We start from the raw sequence: 15,502 nt of genomic DNA, 5'->3' as shown, positions 1-15,502 counted from the left end.
CCCGTCCGGGTTGCGCGGGTCCTCCCGGCCGGCAGGGGGCGCGCGCGGCGCGGGGCGCACGCGCGGCGCGGGCGGAAGGGGCGGGCGCGGCACCGGCGGCACGTGAAGGTCGCGGCGCGGCGGCACCGGGAGGGACCGGGGGGACACCGCGGGGACACCGGGGGGCTCCGGGACCGCCATGGACTCGCCGTCCGGCGCCGGGCTGGGCGGCGCCGACCCGCAGCTCCAGCGCTTCATCGAGGTGGAGACGCAGAAGCAGCGCTTCCAGCAGCTGGTGCACCAGATGACCGAGCTGTGCTGGGTACGGGCGGGGCGCGGGCGGCTTCGGGGACACGGCCGCGCTGGTGGGGCAGAAGGGCTGGGAGGCCGCGCAGAGCTGTGTGCCCGGGGAGAGGAGGGGGAGGCTGATGGGGACACAATGGAGCCGCCGTGGGAGCGGTCCCGGGCCCCGTGAGCACAGGGAGAGAGGGAGCGGGGGGGTGGGGGGAAGCTCTAGGTGGGGTGGGGTCAGATGCGCCCGAGAGGATGAGGATCCCGGGGCGATGGGGACCCTGAAGAGATGAGGATCCCGAGGAGATGAGGATCTGAGAGGATAGAGACCCCCAGGGGGTGAGGACCCCGAGGGGATGAGGACCCCGAGGGGATGGGGACCCCAAGGGGATGGGGAGCCCGAGGGGATGAGGATGCCGGGATGATGAGGACCCCAAGGGGATGAGGATCCTAGGAGGACGAGGATCCCAAGCAGGGGGGTGACACCATCGCGTCCAAGGGCCGGTGATGCCCGGGGACATGGCCCCGGTGCAGGGAGGGGCAGGGGGTGTAAGGGTCAGGCTGCGGTGCCCCCAGGACCAACGGGCCCCCACTGTGTGCAGGAGAAGTGCATGGACAAGCCGGGCCCGAAGCTGGACAGCCGGGCCGAGACGTGCTTCGTGAACTGCGTGGAGCGTTTCATCGACACCAGCCAGTTCATCCTGAACCGGCTGGAGCAGACACAGAAGTCCAAATCGGCCTTCTCGGAGAGCCTGTCCGACTGAGCTGGACCCAGCCCCCGCCAGGCCGGGCCTGGCCCAGGCCCACTCCTCCCAAAGGAGCCAAGATCAGCTCAGGGGGTTAGGATTTAATTAAATGTCATCTCGGGGAAGCTGCAGCCAGATGAGAGCCCACACCAGAGACACGGACGCTCCACGCCGGGGTGATGTGCCGCTCCCGGTGGCTGCCTTTGTGCTGGGACCCTGTGCTTGGGACGTGCCCCCTCAGCTGAGGAGAGGGGTGGTGATGCTCATTCCATGGGTGTTTCCAGTGCTGATGTGAAGCTGGGCTCTGGGTGAGGCCAGCCTGTGGTTGCTGCCTTAAACAGTGCTGCAGAGACCAGCCCTCCTGGGTACGTGCTGACATCCCCCCGGGCACCATCCCAGGCTGGGACAGGCACCTGAGCCAGAAGAGCTCCTTGGGAACAGTGATCATCCCAGGCAGGGTCACCGCTGGAAAATACTGTCAGGCTTCTGTAGGTAAATCATTCATATGCCCAAGTGACCAATTTTCACACTGCAGCACAACTCTGTCGATGCTGACTTGCTCCATTAACTGCTTTCCCTGGGTAAATGTAATAAATAATAACTGGGTCAATTTTTAACATGAGATTCTCCTTTGTTCAGGTAGATCACAGCTGAGAATGGAAAATCTGGCCTTGTTGTCACTCCTCCTCCATCCCAGTGATCCTGTTTGTTGTAAAATTAATAGGAAGAGGGCATAACTGCCTTCTGGCTAGAAGGTTTTTTTTCCGAATTGTGATTTGTTGCTGAATTAATTTGGTCCCATGAATCAAACCTGTTTCTGGGAGAGTCTGTGGCCTTTCCCCTTCTTCCCTAAAGGTTTAACAGCTCCTGCTGTCCCGTAGTTTCTTTAGAGAGACTGAAAGCAGGAAATAACTAACCAGCTGCTTTATCACCTCGTGCACTTTTACCTGTGGAGGTCGCTGGTAGGAGGCCTGTGGGTGTGTCTTCTGGACCTCTGCCCCCAGGACACAAAGAGGAGCTTCTAACTGGAAAAACAACCAACAACTGATCCGCTCTCTGGGAAGGCAGCACAGCATTTCAGCAGTGTTTACGTGCAGTGTGGCTCTGGGAAGCCTGGAGTGACACTGACAGTGGCCTGGAGCTCTGCACAGGAGCCTGGTCAAGCAGTTCTGCACACATCCCATTGCAGGAGGGGCTGGACAGCACCTGTGAGTGGCTTGTGGCCAGCAAGCCTTCCTGGGAACAAATTCAGGATGTGTTGAACAGCTGTGCTGATATAAACCCACATCAGTGAGGACACAGCTGTCTAGTTATCTTTCAGAAACTTACCTCAATAGCTAAGGACTAGATTCCCAGACTAAGCGATTCCCTCTCCTGCCCTAACTTGAATTTCTCTGGAGCATTCACAGAGTTCTTCCTACCCCTGTGATTCTTCACACCTTTCAGCTGGCCCAGCTCTTGGTACAAATGTATCACTCACCACTTGGGAACTGAACAGATCAGTTTTTAATAGAATACAGTAAGCAGGTGCTTCATCAACCTGCACAGCAGATGTTGCATGAAGAGGTTGGTCCCTCTGAAGAGCCACAGCAGCATGTGGCAGCACCACTGAAGTTTCCCAGTTTGGGCTGTATTCTGTTCTTGGATGTGAATCTGTAAATAAATTCTAGCAGAGTGAGCAAAACAAGTACTCGACAGAGGAATCTTTAATTATTACTATTCTGTGTGTGTCACCTTTCAAGCCAGACATCCATCTTCTCTCTGCGTAGCCTTAGCACCATGTTAGATCATTTTGTAGCTGTTAATCCTGTTTTAAAAAAACGCTGTGAGGCATCCCCAGAGGTGTGGTCTGCCATGCAGGGTTACCACTGTGTTAGTGCTGCAGGTCTCTCTGCACAGCCAGGTTCTGGGTCCTGATGAGGGCGGATCAATTCTTCACGTAAAAGAACAGTGAAGAAGCACAGGATCCAAGGAACTGGGCGCTTCCCAGGGCTCCTGTCTGGAGCCACAGGAGGCTGCTGGCTCTGCCAGACTCCTGTCAGTGGCACATCACCCATGTGGCACCTGGGACAGGCAGAGGGTGACTGCCACGTCCTGCTAGTGCAGCAGCAGCTGAGGCTTGGCAGTGGGAGCTTTCACTTCTCCTCCTCTGTGCTCTGAGAACCTTTGTCCTCTGAGGGCAGCAGAGGCTGGTGCTGACAGGACTGGTGTCTGTCTGCACTGCTCCATGGGGGATGTAGGTCTGCCCTGCCTGGCTGCAGGAAGAGGGGCAGGAGGCTGGGAGTGAAGGGCATGTCCCTGAAGGCGTGCAGGAGGAAGATGCCAGACACGATGGTGAGGAAGCCGCTGATGGAGCCAACGACGTTGTCCAGCACCATGTGCTGCCACTCCTTGAAGAGGATGGTGGAGCACGTCATGACTGCTGTGGTGAACAGCACATAGTAAACGGGTGTGACCACAGATGTGTTGAAAATGTCCAAGGCTTTGTTCAGGTAGTTGATCTGGATGCTGATGCAGATCACCAGGCACACCAGGAGCACCCAGCCCAGTGGCTCTTTCAGGACTGGCTTCCCAGAAAACAGTTCTTTGAGGGCAATGCCCAGGCCTTTGACGCAGGATACGGACAGTGAGCCAATGGCAGAGCAGACCAAAACATAAACCAGCACGTTGCTCTGTCCATAACGGGGTCCAGCCACAAAGATAAGCAGAAGGGAGCTCACCAGGACACAAACAGCAAATGCAATGAATCCTTGGGGAAAGAATGAAAGAGCTCTGTCAGAACACAGTGACAGATGTAACTGGACAGCAAGCAGCGACAGAGGATGGGGTAACTGCCCCATCAGTCTGTCTTTTGGGCCTCCATCTAAAGGGAATGGCGTTGGGAAGCAGAGTCAGTCTGCAGCCTGAGCAAAGCTGCAGAGCCAGCAGCAGCTCTTTACAGTGCAATCACAAGTCAGGCTGTCAGATATAGCCCATGCTGGTAGTGGCAGGGGCACAGCCAGGCTCCAGGGCACTAGCAGAGGTGGGAGGCTTGTTGAGCAGTTCTGCAGGAGGCCCAGGAGGGTGGCAGAAGGCTTGGGAAGCCCTGGCTGAACTCTGGAGACTGTGGTGTGATAAAAAGGAAAGTGCCACATAACAGGAGTGCGAGGCCCTGCCAAGTGTTCCTTCTAATGAGCAGCAGCATCTACCTGTTACTCTGCTTTGCTCTTCTGCCTGTGCTTCCTTTCTCCATGTCTTGTGGCTTATTCTGCCATTTGTGCTGTTGCCCACATCAAAGCCTTGCAACTTGATTTACCCTCTGACATGAAGCACCAGGACTACAAGATCTTGGATGTAACTCATTGAATCCATTCATCTTTGCCTGAAGGTCCTCTTCTACTTTCCCTCAGCCACACCACTGCCACTCTTGTGTCCAGGAATTCCCTCTCCTATCCTGGCACTGCCACAGGCCAACCCCTTCTGCTGACAACTGCCCCTAATTCACCTGCTCTTCACTTTTTGCATCTATAACTCATAGACAGTTCAAAAAAAGCCCACTTGGTAACTGCTAATGATTCCAGTTGTGTCTGCAGGACAAGAAACAGCTCCATTACCATTTAGTTCAGTCTAGCCAAGTTGTGTCCCACCTTCTACTGTCAGTTTTGAGCCTGAAGTTGACAGGACCCCTTTTATTTTAGTACCTGGATCTTTCAGCTTCTCTGCCATTGACTCCAGGCTGGAAACCTCTTCTTCCTGCGGAGCATGGATCACCATCACAGTGGAGCCCAGGATACTCAGGATGCAGCCAATCTTCCCATGAACATTCAGCTGCTCATTGAGGAAGGTGGAAGACAGAACTGCACTGAAAGATAGTAAGAAAAAACCCACTCAAAACTAATTAAGGCAAGAGATGGGAGTACCTGAGAGAAGAGAGGAAGGAAAGCAGAGCACCTGCTTTCGTCCCTCAGGGGTAGTAGGTGAGGTGAGGGTGTTTCTGAGGCTGCTTACCTAACAAGGACACTTAGAGCACCCAATGGAGTTACCAGTGTTGCAGGGGCAAAGGCATAGGCAGCAAAATTTGCAGCTTCTCCAACTCCCACTGGAAGAGAAATTCTGTTGGGTGAGCATCGAAGTAGGAGCAATTCACCATAATACAAGTTTGGGTGTAGTCAGAGAAGCCTCAGTTTCCACCTGAGCATCCTGTGTTTCTCTGAGGTATATCATGCAACCAGGAAAGAACAGCACCAGCAAGAACAACCAGAAGCCCCCCACACATTCTCTTGGGAAGGGAAGGCTCAGTGGAATGCATGGTGATCCTTAGTCACATGGGCCTATACAGCAAGCAGCAACCATGGGAAACTATTGCCACAACAGCCACAAAGCTGAAAGGAGTTTGTATTTCTAAGAGGTGTTCTTCTCCTGGAACTGCTTTTACAGCTTTTTAAAGGGTAAATCAAGTACAGTTGGTTCTTAACATTGAAAAGTGTAAAGTGGAGCTGCTGAAATTGCTGTAGCATCAAACAGTGCTGGATGTTCTGTTATCACAACATTCTCTGTGCAGGCCACTTCAGAAGCACTCAACCCAACTCAGCTAGACCAGCTCCTCAGGTCCTGCTTAGCAGAGAAACCTGGTAATGCACGAGACTTAAGGATATTTTAGAGTTAAAATTAGATCAACATCATCCTCAGACACTTGGATAAAAATCAAGCAAACAATGATCATCTTAATAAAACATGAAAGGGGCTGGAAACAACCATAAACACTCCTAAAAGAGAAGGCTGTGGAGTGACCTAATTGTGGCCTTCCAGTACCTAAAGAGAATTGGAGAGAGACTGTTTACAAGGGCATGTAGTGACAGCATATGGGGGAATGGCTTCCAACTGGCAGAGAGCAGGTTTACATTAGATATTAGGGAGACATCCTTTACTGCGAGGGAGTGTCCATGGCCAGGTGGGACGGGGCTTGGAGCAGCCTGGTCTAGCGGAAGGTGTCCCTGCTCGTGGTCCTTAAGGTCCCTTCCACGATCCATTCTGTCACAGGTGTGTCTCACCGCGGGGTGAGCGCGGGTACTTACTGCACAGCAGCCCTGCCCACCAGAGCCATTCCCGCAGGTACGCGTGCCCTCCTTGCCCTGAGTGCGGAGGAAAGAGAAAGAGGAAGCCTCCGATGAAGCGACACGGATGAAGTGACACGGATGAAGCGACACACGAGGCTCGCAGGTCGCGATGCCCGGAGCGGCCGTACCTGCCCTGGCGCGGCCGCGGCGGCACAGCCGGAGCAGCCCCTTCTTCTTGAGGACGAAGCTGCCGCCGATGAAGGCGCTGGAGGTCAGGGCCAGCCCCAGCCCCAGGCCGAACCCGGCCCCCATGGCCCCGGCGCCTTCCCCGGCGGGGCGGGGACCGGCCGGGGATGGAGCGGAAGGGGCGGGGACCGGGCTCGGCTTCCGCGGGAACGGGAACGGAGCCTCCGCGGGGTGAGCGCGTCTCCTTTGCCGAGCTGGAGGAGGAGGAGGGATGAGCAAGGGCAAGGACGATGCCCCGCACGAGCTCGAGAGCCAGTTCGTGCTGCGGCTGCCGCCGGTGAGAGCCCGCTCGGTCCCGGCGCGGGTCACGGCGAGCTCAGCCCCGGTTGCCCGGCGAGCGCCGCGTCTGGGGGGAATTGGCGAGTCAGCGGGGGAACTGCGGGTCCGGCCAGGGACGTGGAAGCAGGCTGGAGGCTCTGGGACCGCGGTAGCCCGCTCCCAGTCTTCTGGACGGGTTTTCCACGGCCTCCCTTGGAGAGGAGCTCCTGCCACACAGAGCAGGAGCCTCGGGAGATAACCGAGAGGATTAGGTTGTAGAGACTTAGCAAGTGCTGGCTCTACGGTTGCTGTGGCTGTAAGTCGCCTTGATGATGTTGGTTAGATGCTTGAAGCTGAGACTCTGTCTTGAGTGGTGCCCAGTGACAGGACGAGGAGCAATGGCCATAAAACAAAGCACAAGAAGTTCCACCTCAACGCGAGGAAGAACTTCTTTGCACTGAGGGTGGCAGAGCACTGGAACAGACTGCCCAGGGAGGTCGTGGAGTCTCCCTCTCTGGAGACATTCCAAACCCACCTGGATGCATTCCTGTGTCACCTGCTCCACGTGACCCTGCCTTGGCAGGGAGGTTGGACTGGATGATATCCAGAGGTCCCTTCCAATCCCAACAATTCTGGGATTCTCTGGCTGTCCTGCTGAGACCACAAGGGCTTGGTGCAGGGAGCTGTAACTTCCCCAGCTCTACATTGCTCTGGCAGGTGTGTCTGTCAGGGACCTCACACCGCTGTGTCATGCCAGGGCTTTGGAGAGCACCAGGAGCAGCAGAGTCACAGGACTGACGTGGTGTTGGGAGGAGGGTGCAGTTGTCATCGTGGCTCTTGCAGTTGCCGTTCTGCATGGGGCTGGCACGTGTTTAAATCTGGGTGGGTTGTGCAGAAGCCTTTGGGGATTCTTGGAGGAAGCACACCCTCTCCTGAAGTGTGTCCAACCTTCCCAGGAATATGCCTCCACTGTGCGGCGAGCAGTCCAGTCCGGGAATGTCAACCTGAAGGACAGGCTCACCATTGAGCTGCACGGTGAGTGAGCAGCACCAAGGCATCTTAAACCTCCCCTGGCTGTCTGCAGGTGAAGCTGTGCCACTTGCAGGTGTTGTCCTCTGGAGTTTCTGTGCCCAGGGATGTATTGCCCAGCGTGGCTGTTTAGCCACAGCACTAACCTGTTCCCATGGCTCTCCACAGCGGATGGGCGCCATGGGATTGTCCGTGTGGACCGGGTGCCACTGGCAGCCAAGCTGGTGGATCTGCCCTGCATCATCGAGAGCTTAAAAACCATCGACAAGAAAACCTTCTACAAGACAGCGGATATTTGCCAGGTATGGGCTGTCCTTCTCACCTGCCTCAACAGCTTAATTCCTTGCTCCCCTCCCCAGGAGAACCCTTGCACACTCTGGCAGCTGGACATCCAGTATAACATGGCCAGTTGCTGTATTCTCACAGTATTAGCAGTTTAAAATTCCCCATTCTGCTTGGTGTTTAGAAACCTCATTTCTGGAGCATGAAATACAGTTGTCCTTGTGACAGCTTAACTGCTGATGTGTCCAGCTGAGCTGGGTGTGAAACTGTGTTTCCCACACCCTGTGCCCCTGAATCCCTTTGGCTCACAACATTCAGTGGGCAGATGCTGTTCCTTCACATCCTCGTGTCCTTGCCTTACAATAAACCTTTGTGTTTCTGTGGGGATTCCAGATGCTTGTTTGCACCGTGGATGGCGATCTGTACCCCCCTTTGGAAGAGCAGACTGTGAGCACTGACCCCAAGGCAAACAAGAAGAAGGACAAGGACAGAGAGAAGAAATTCATATGGAACCATGGCAGTGAGTAGAGACTGTGCCAAACCCCTCCAAACTCCTCCACCTCAATACCCCACATCTGTGCAGGGTACTCACAGCTGCCAGGTACTGGCTGTGCTGCTCTCTCTGCTGCTGAAGGGTCTTCTCCCTTCAGACATGCACTTCCCTCATTGGGCCATCTGCATGACACGTGCAATCTGTTTCCTCTGTCACAGTCACTCTTCCCCTGAAAAACGTGCGGAAGAGGCGATTCCGGAAGACAGCTAAGAAGAAGGTGAGTTGCTTCTCACACAGATGCAGGTGCCATACCCAAGGGATAGGAAGGCAGAGACATTAGAGCTGTAACTGTCTATTGGTCCAGAAAACATGGGATTTCTTAACGTTCCTGCACGTGTTTTCTTGCCTGAGATGAGGGCGAAGGGAGGGTAGTAAATTTAAACACTTCTTTGGGTGCTTCCTCCATGTTTTCCAAGATGCTCCTGAGGGGCATCATTGCTGCTGGACTTCATTCCTGTGGCTGCCTTGCCAAAGCACGTCTCCTCCTGCTCACAGAGAGGAAAGGAAGGGAGACTCTCATGGAAATGAGGCTTCACTCATTCCTGCTTTCCCAATCTTCTCTCTCTGCCTGGCCCTTTCCCTTCCCCTACAGGCAGTGCTACAAATAGTACAACTGTCACTTCAGCAGGGGGAGTGACAACAGATGGAGCTCAGAGACTGTCTCTGTGCATATGCACAAGCCAGGCAAGGTGTTGGGGAGATGCAACACCCTGAGGCTGGGAAGACTTGTTCTTCTCTCCTTTGCAGTTTCTGAGAACAGGATGGAGTGTGATTTTGCATGACATTTGGGAAACAAATTACTTGAGATGTTCTTATAGCCCACAGGAGAGAGATCACAGCAGTAAGATTCCTGATTAATTTAAAAGTGAAAAAGTAAACTATCTTTTAAGTGAGATCAGAAGGAGTTGAGCTGACCATCAACACCTCAAGGACTTTCTGCATAGACGTGGACAGTCTTATTTCATAAGTAGTATGAGCAGAAAAACGAGAGCACACAACCCACCAAGGAGCTCTGTACAGAAAAAAGAGGGATTGTTTTAGGGGAGTGCACAAATTACTTCTTGGTTGAGCATAAACAAATGCTGAGGAGAAAGCTCTAAGAAAAGAGAGCCTTGAAACAGGGCCCTGTCCAGAGGTGGAGGGTTGGGATTAACCCGCACCAGCAACATGCACGAGGCATTTAACAGTGTCTCTGTTCTCTTTGCCTTCTCTGGCCCAGTATATTGAGTCTCCTGATGTGGAAAAAGAGGTGAAGCGTCTCCTGAGCACTGATGCCGAAGCTGTCAGTGTCCGTATCCTTTCAGTGGGGAAAAAAGCTCAAGAGTGGGACAGGACACTGTGTGACCTGGGGGTTCTGGAAAGGACAGACAGGTTGAGCTTTGCATGGGTGGGGGAGACTGGGAGATAAGTACACAAGAGGCACTGAATTTTGGGAGCCTCATCTTTGCCATGTTCAAAGCTTATTGTTTCCTCATGGTGATCTTTCTTGTTGTGCTGAGCAGGAACTGTAATAACAGCAGAGGAGAAGTCATCAAAAAAAGGAGTCTGGGGTGTTTCATCCTGGGTATTCTTAGCTACAAGGCCAGACTTGCTGGAGGGGCAGTGATGTCCTGCAGTTTTTAGCATTCTTCCATCATACCACATCTTCCACGTTCCTCTTTTTCCCTTGACTCACCTGTTCCTGCTGTCAGGCTGGGAAGTCATTGCTGAAGATGAAACAAAAGAAGTGGACAACCATGGTTCACTCACCAGCCTGGACATCTCTTCCCCAGGGATGTCGGGACACAAGCAAGGCCACGGCTCCTCAGGTGCAGTGGGGAGGGCTCTTGTTTTCTTCCCATCTACCAAGTGACGGTGGTCCCTGGCAGGCAGAGGGTGCTGGGAGGTCATCAGCTGTGTTTTAACTCTTTTTCCCCCACCTAGAACACGATGAACTGCGGGAGATATTTAATGATATCAGCAGCAGCAGCGAGGATGAAGATGAGAGGGATCATCATGACGACGAAGACCTGAACATCATGGACACTGAGGAAGACTTGGAGAGACAGCTGCAGGACAAGCTGAATGAGTCTGATGGGCAGCAGCAGGAGAATGAGGGGTCCAACCAGATTGGTGAGTAGGTGGCAGAGCACAGCAGAATTGTGTGGATGCCAGGCAGGCTGCACTGCCCAGCTCTGCTGCTGCTCTGGGTGTGAGCTCACTCTCCCTTCCAGCCATGGGGATCCAGAAACAGATTGACAACCTGAAAAGTAAACTCCAGGAGACTCAAGACAGGAGGAAGCGCCAGGAGGATCTCATCATGAAAGTGGAGAACCTGGCCCTCAAGGTGAGAGCTCTTCTGGGGTCTCTTCGAGTCCTCTGCTTAGCACTGGCTTGCCATTAGATCCAGCAGACTGATTTAGCTGCTGCCCTGGAAAAGCCAGGGGCCTTTACATGCTGGATTAAAAATAGTTGTGGTGTGGTCATACACACTCCAGCACTTCCCTGTGGAAGCAAAGCAGTCTGTGGAACTGGAGGAGATAAGGGGGTGTCAGTACAGCTTGGGGCTTGCTGCACTACTTGACGTTTTTCCAGCACCCATTCAGTTGAGATCACATTGCTAACTGTGCTCTGGCATGTTTGTCTCTACAGACTCGTCTCCAGGCTGTCCTGGATGAGTTCAAGCAGCAGGAAGAGCGAGAGAAGCAGCAGGTGAGGAAGCTCCCACAGTGGAGTGGGAAGTACTGGGGCACAACGTGGTTCTAGGCTTGGCCTCTGACAAAGTTTCCCCAGTCCTGTACCACAGCAGCTGCTGAGAACTCCAGTTTTACAGGTCAGGTGGGGTTGTACCTCACCTGTAGTTGCATGGAGCTTCCTGAGGCACAAGGAGATACAGGGAGTGGGTTGAATGAAGCCTTCCTTCTGAAGGAGCAGTGAGCCAAAACATGTCCAGTCAGCAGTCTAAAGCTGCCAGGATTGCTGACACACAAACCCACTGGCATCCATGTACCAGAAAGGCAGTGGCTGTAGACTCTTGGCAGATTTCCTGCCTGGGCAGCTTTGTTCCAGCCAGGTACCAGGGCACGAGGTTTTTTCTCCCAAGTTCCCATGGGCAGTGCCAGTTCTGTTCCAGAGGTGCCCAGGCACAGCTCTGGGCAACACACAGGCAGAGCAGCCACTGGCACGGGTAGAAGATCTGCAGGAACACAGAAATGCTGGGCTGCCCAGAGTCCCAGCCATGCCTGACTGTAATCCTCTCTCCCTCTTCCCAGATGGCATCCCTGCAGGAGCAGCTGGAGTCCCTCATGGAGAAATGAGGAGTGGGCTTAGGTCTTTGTAACTGTGAGCAGAGCTGAAAGTGGTGGTCACCTGCCGTGCTGAAGTCTTTGCTTTACTCACACACTTCTGCTGCCAGAAGTGCTGCTGGTGCTAGAGGTTCCATGTCCAGAGCTGCTTCCACATCCATTGTGCTGGGTTTGGCTGGTGGAGCTGAAGAACTGGACTGTGCCTGTGAGAGCAGCCAAACCACTGGATTTACTGTAAATACTCACTGATCTCCCTGGGACAGCACAGTGTTGGTTTCTGCATCTTATTGAATCTGGGGCTCGATGGGCTGTGGCCTGGTAGGAGCTTGTTCTTGTGTTTGAGGAAACTCTAAAAAAACTCTAATAAAGTACCATTTCCAACCCTGCTCTGTTCCTGTGTGGTCTCTCAAGGGTCTGGCTACACACAGCCCCTGGCAGGGAGCTGTTCCTGGGCACCTCTGGGACACTGCTGGGCTCCTTCCTCAAAATGCTCCATGTGGGGCTGGGTCAAAAGTGACTGTGTGCCATCACTCTGGGGGAGGAACGAGGGCCTCCTGAACAGGGAGTTTCTGTAATTCCTCACAGACTAGGCAGGCAAATCCCAGATTAACCTGACAGGGTGGGAAGAGGATTAGAACGGTGGTTACAGGAGGCAACGGAGGACACCAGGGGCTTCAGCAAGTGTGTGCTACGGCAGGACACCCCTCTCACAACCCAAAGGGCAAGGGAAAGGGAGAAGGCTTCCAAGCACTGCCCCCTGCACAGAAAGGAAAAGGTCAGCAGCAGCCCTGGGAGATGACAGCTGTGTCCAGATAGCCAAGAAAGAGAGATAAACCTGAGGAAGACGTGGAGATCAAGAAGGGTGAGAGCGTGCTTGCGTGCACGTGCCTGTGAGCTGCTCCTGGGGGCTGGTAGGAGCAGCCATGGAGGAAACCTACCTTCTGAATGTGGAAGGGGTCAAAAAGAAGATTCTTCATGGAGGCCATGGAGAGCTGCCAAAGTTGCAGGATGGGAGCAAGGTAAATTGCCTTTGTTTGTTGTTCCCCCAAGGCCTTGGGAGAGGGAGTGGGTCTGACACCACCAGTCCTGCCCCTTACAGTTCATAAGCTGAGCTCCAGGTCTGGAGTACGGCGAGATCCCTCACAAGAGGGTGTAGGAAGGGCTGGTTTGGGCGCAGGCAGCCACATTGCCCATGGCCTCACCTTGCACCGGGCCTGTGACACCTCCTCCCTCTGTCCTGGTGCTATTAGAGCTCAGCAGCCCCCGTGGGTCACTGAAATCTACCTTTCCTGCCTTTCCTCCTCAAGCAGGAGTGAGGTGGGCCAGTGGGTTGTTCTTGGGAGATTCCCCAGACCCTGGGTATGGGCAGATCACTGTGGGTTCCACCAGGTCCTGATGCATACTGCGAGAGCACCCTCTGTACTGGGCTCTCCAAGGGGTATCCACAGGGAGCAGCACAGATGGGCGTTAAGATGCTCCCCCATCTGCCTGCTGTCTTCAGACAAGTGGGCAGCAGTCACAGTCTCCTGCTGCAGCGGGAGAGCTGCCAGTCAAACCAGCACATTGCTGGGAGCAGGCTTGACCCCACAGCTCAGGTCATTGGGACTGCCAAGGAGACTGAACACTGGGCTTTCTCCGGGGCAGTTCACCTTCCACTTCCAGACGCTGAAGGACAACTTTGAGAGGACAGTGATCGATGACAGCCGGGAAGCTGGAATGCCCATGGAGATCATCGTGGGCAAGATGTTCAAGCTGGAAATATGGGAGACGCTGCTCAGCTCCATGAGAATTGGGGAGGTGGCAGAGTTCTGGTGTGACATCATTGTGAGTGAGGGGCCCGTTTCCCTCCTTCCTGCAGAGCCAGGGCACAGGACTGTGCATCCCACAGAGGCTCCAGCTTTGTCTGGTGCAAGCACAGGGGGCACAGGTGTCACTTAGCCACAGGTCACCAGGGGGGCTGCCCCAGAGGAAGGGGCACAGACTTTGCCCATGCACTGAGTGGAGTGCTCCCCCTCCTTGCAGCACACAGGCATGTATGCCCTGGTCTCCAGGGGCATGCGGAGGATCACAGAGGGACGGGACCCCCTGGAAGGGCAGAAGCACCGCTGTGGCATGGGTAACATGTTTGACTACCACAGCACGGGCTATGCTGACCTGGACGAGCTGCAGCGGACGCCGCAGCCCCTCATCTTCATCATGGAGCTGTTCCGGGTAAGGGGGATGGAGGGGCGGCTGCCAGAGCAGGAAAGGCCTGGACAGGTAGCTCAACTCCTGCTGCCCATGCAGGTGGAGGAGCCCTCAGCATACAAGCGTGACACCTGGGCCATGAACAAGGAGGAGAAGCTGGCAGCAGTGCCTGTGCTGCACAGTGAGGGCAATCGCCTCGTCCTCCGCAGGGAGTTCGCGCAGGCGGCCGCCAAGTACCAGGAGGCTGTGATCTGCCTGAGGAACCTGCAGGCCAAGGTGAGCAGGACCAGTCGCCTCCTGACAACCCTACCTGGGTCGTGCCTCAGAGCGCTTCCCTGCGGGTCTTGGGTGCCTGGGAGGGGATGGCCACAGCCCTGAAGCACCCGCTGTTTCTCCCCGGGGCAGGAGAAGCCGTGGGAGGATGACTGGCTGAAGCTGGAGAGCCTGGTCACACCGCTGGTGCTCAACTACTGCCAGTGCCAGCTGGAGCTTGGCGAGTACTATGAGGTGCTGGAGCACACGACAGAGCTTCTCCAGAAGCACAACGGTACCTGTGCCCTGCATCCCACCCCCTGCTCCCGGGGACTCTGTCCTCTGGATCCCCCATCCGTGGCAATGCTCATCCCATGTCCCTCTCCCTGTGATAGTACCTATGTCACCTGGATCCCCGTATCCACTGCAGAACCCAGTTTCCCCTGCCTGTGACAGTGCCCACGACCCTGCTTTTCCCTGCCCACAGTGGCACCCCTAGGTCCCACCACCAACACCACCACACCACTTTTCCCCTTTCCATGATGATACCTGCACCCCCTGTGCCCTGCTGCCCAGGTGTCCCTGCCCTCCCTTACAGGTGTGTTCACCCCACATCCCCCTGCTCCTCGTGCCTCATGTTCCTTGGTTCCCAGGGTCTCCAGCTCCCGTGGCTGGTGGTCCTGAGCTGAAGGACCCCCACTGGGGGCTCTTCTCTCTTGGCAGACAATGCCAAGGCCTATTTCAAGCGGGCAAAGGCCCATGCTGCAGTCTGGAATGAGCGGGAGGCGCGGGAGGACTTTATGCGCGTGGCTCACCTCGACCCCTCCATGGCGGCCGCCGTGAAGAAGGAGCTGAAGCAGCTGGGGGAGAGGATGAGGAAGAAGCACGTGGAGGATCGGAAGCGCTACCAGGGACTCTTCCAGTCGCCCCAGGGTCGGCGGGCCAGCAAGGGGAGGGAGAGCAGGGAGGCGGGTGACGGGGCACCTCAGGGGGAGGTTGGGGTTCAGGAGAGCCCTGGGCAGGGGGAGCGGGATGGAGGGACCCAAGGAACAGAACAACCAGGGGCTGCCCGAGCAGATCAAGGGACCCCCAGGGCTGAGGGTGAAGGGGTGGCACCAGAAGGAGAAGCAGCTCAGGGACACCCTGCAGGGGCAGAGGTGGAAGCGAGGGATCAGACAGGACTGGGGGAAGAAGTAAAGCTGGGCACCTGTGGGGCAAAGCCAGAGAGCCTGGGAACAGAGGAGGAAGATGAGAAAGAGGAGGAGGGAGAAGAGGAAGAAGAGGAGGGGGAGGAGGTAGAAAAGGAAAAAGGAAAGGAAGAAGAAGAGGAAGAAGAAAAGGAAGAAGAAGAGGAAGAAG

General features: G+C 55.2%; 4 protein-coding genes across 4 annotated transcripts in view; 3 read left to right on the top strand and 1 right to left on the bottom strand.

The window, feature by feature from the left end:
• Window positions 1-96: 96 nt before the first annotated feature.
• On the top strand, window positions 97-1,633 carry TIMM8A (translocase of inner mitochondrial membrane 8A). Its single transcript, XM_027663142.1, has 2 exons — window positions 97-301; window positions 873-1,633. The coding sequence occupies exons 1-2, from the start codon at window positions 179-181 to the stop codon at window positions 1,032-1,034; spliced, it is 285 nt and encodes a 94-aa protein (XP_027518943.1). The 5' UTR covers window positions 97-178; the 3' UTR covers window positions 1,035-1,633.
• Window positions 1,634-3,151: 1,518 nt separating this feature from the next.
• On the bottom strand, window positions 3,152-6,388 carry LOC113956491 (magnesium transporter NIPA2-like). Its single transcript, XM_027663140.1, has 5 exons — window positions 6,241-6,388; window positions 6,071-6,127; window positions 5,004-5,094; window positions 4,697-4,857; window positions 3,152-3,765 (listed from the first exon to the last, which is right to left on the bottom strand). The coding sequence occupies exons 1-5, from the start codon at window positions 6,362-6,364 to the stop codon at window positions 3,152-3,154; spliced, it is 1,047 nt and encodes a 348-aa protein (XP_027518941.1). The 5' UTR covers window positions 6,365-6,388.
• Window positions 6,389-6,431: 43 nt separating this feature from the next.
• Window positions 6,432-12,089, top strand: TAF7L (TATA-box binding protein associated factor 7 like). Its single transcript, XM_027663139.1, has 11 exons — window positions 6,432-6,575; window positions 7,513-7,591; window positions 7,754-7,887; window positions 8,261-8,387; window positions 8,579-8,637; window positions 9,640-9,712; window positions 10,112-10,228; window positions 10,344-10,532; window positions 10,634-10,746; window positions 11,052-11,111; window positions 11,672-12,089. Exons 1-11 carry the CDS (start codon window positions 6,510-6,512, stop codon window positions 11,714-11,716), a joined length of 1,062 nt encoding a protein of 353 aa, XP_027518940.1. The 5' UTR covers window positions 6,432-6,509; the 3' UTR covers window positions 11,717-12,089.
• Window positions 12,090-12,627: 538 nt separating this feature from the next.
• The window catches only part of LOC113956480 (aryl-hydrocarbon-interacting protein-like 1), a 3,956-nt gene continuing 1,081 nt past the window's right edge, over window positions 12,628-15,502 (top strand). The window contains exons 1-6 of the mRNA XM_027663129.1: window positions 12,628-12,723; window positions 13,349-13,528; window positions 13,727-13,915; window positions 13,991-14,167; window positions 14,297-14,438; window positions 14,867-15,115. Of these exons, the coding sequence (XP_027518930.1) occupies window positions 12,628-12,723; window positions 13,349-13,528; window positions 13,727-13,915; window positions 13,991-14,167; window positions 14,297-14,438; window positions 14,867-15,115 (1,033 nt within the window). The remainder of the gene's footprint in view (window positions 12,724-13,348; window positions 13,529-13,726; window positions 13,916-13,990; window positions 14,168-14,296; window positions 14,439-14,866; window positions 15,116-15,502) is intronic.

Source organism: Corapipo altera, unplaced genomic scaffold, assembly GCF_003945725.1.
Source record: "Corapipo altera isolate COAL_440 unplaced genomic scaffold, ASM394572v1 107b, whole genome shotgun sequence".
Lineage (NCBI taxonomy): Eukaryota > Metazoa > Chordata > Aves > Passeriformes > Pipridae > Corapipo > Corapipo altera.
Note: the sequence above shows the minus strand (reverse complement) of the source record. Positions and strands in the feature narration are given on the sequence as shown.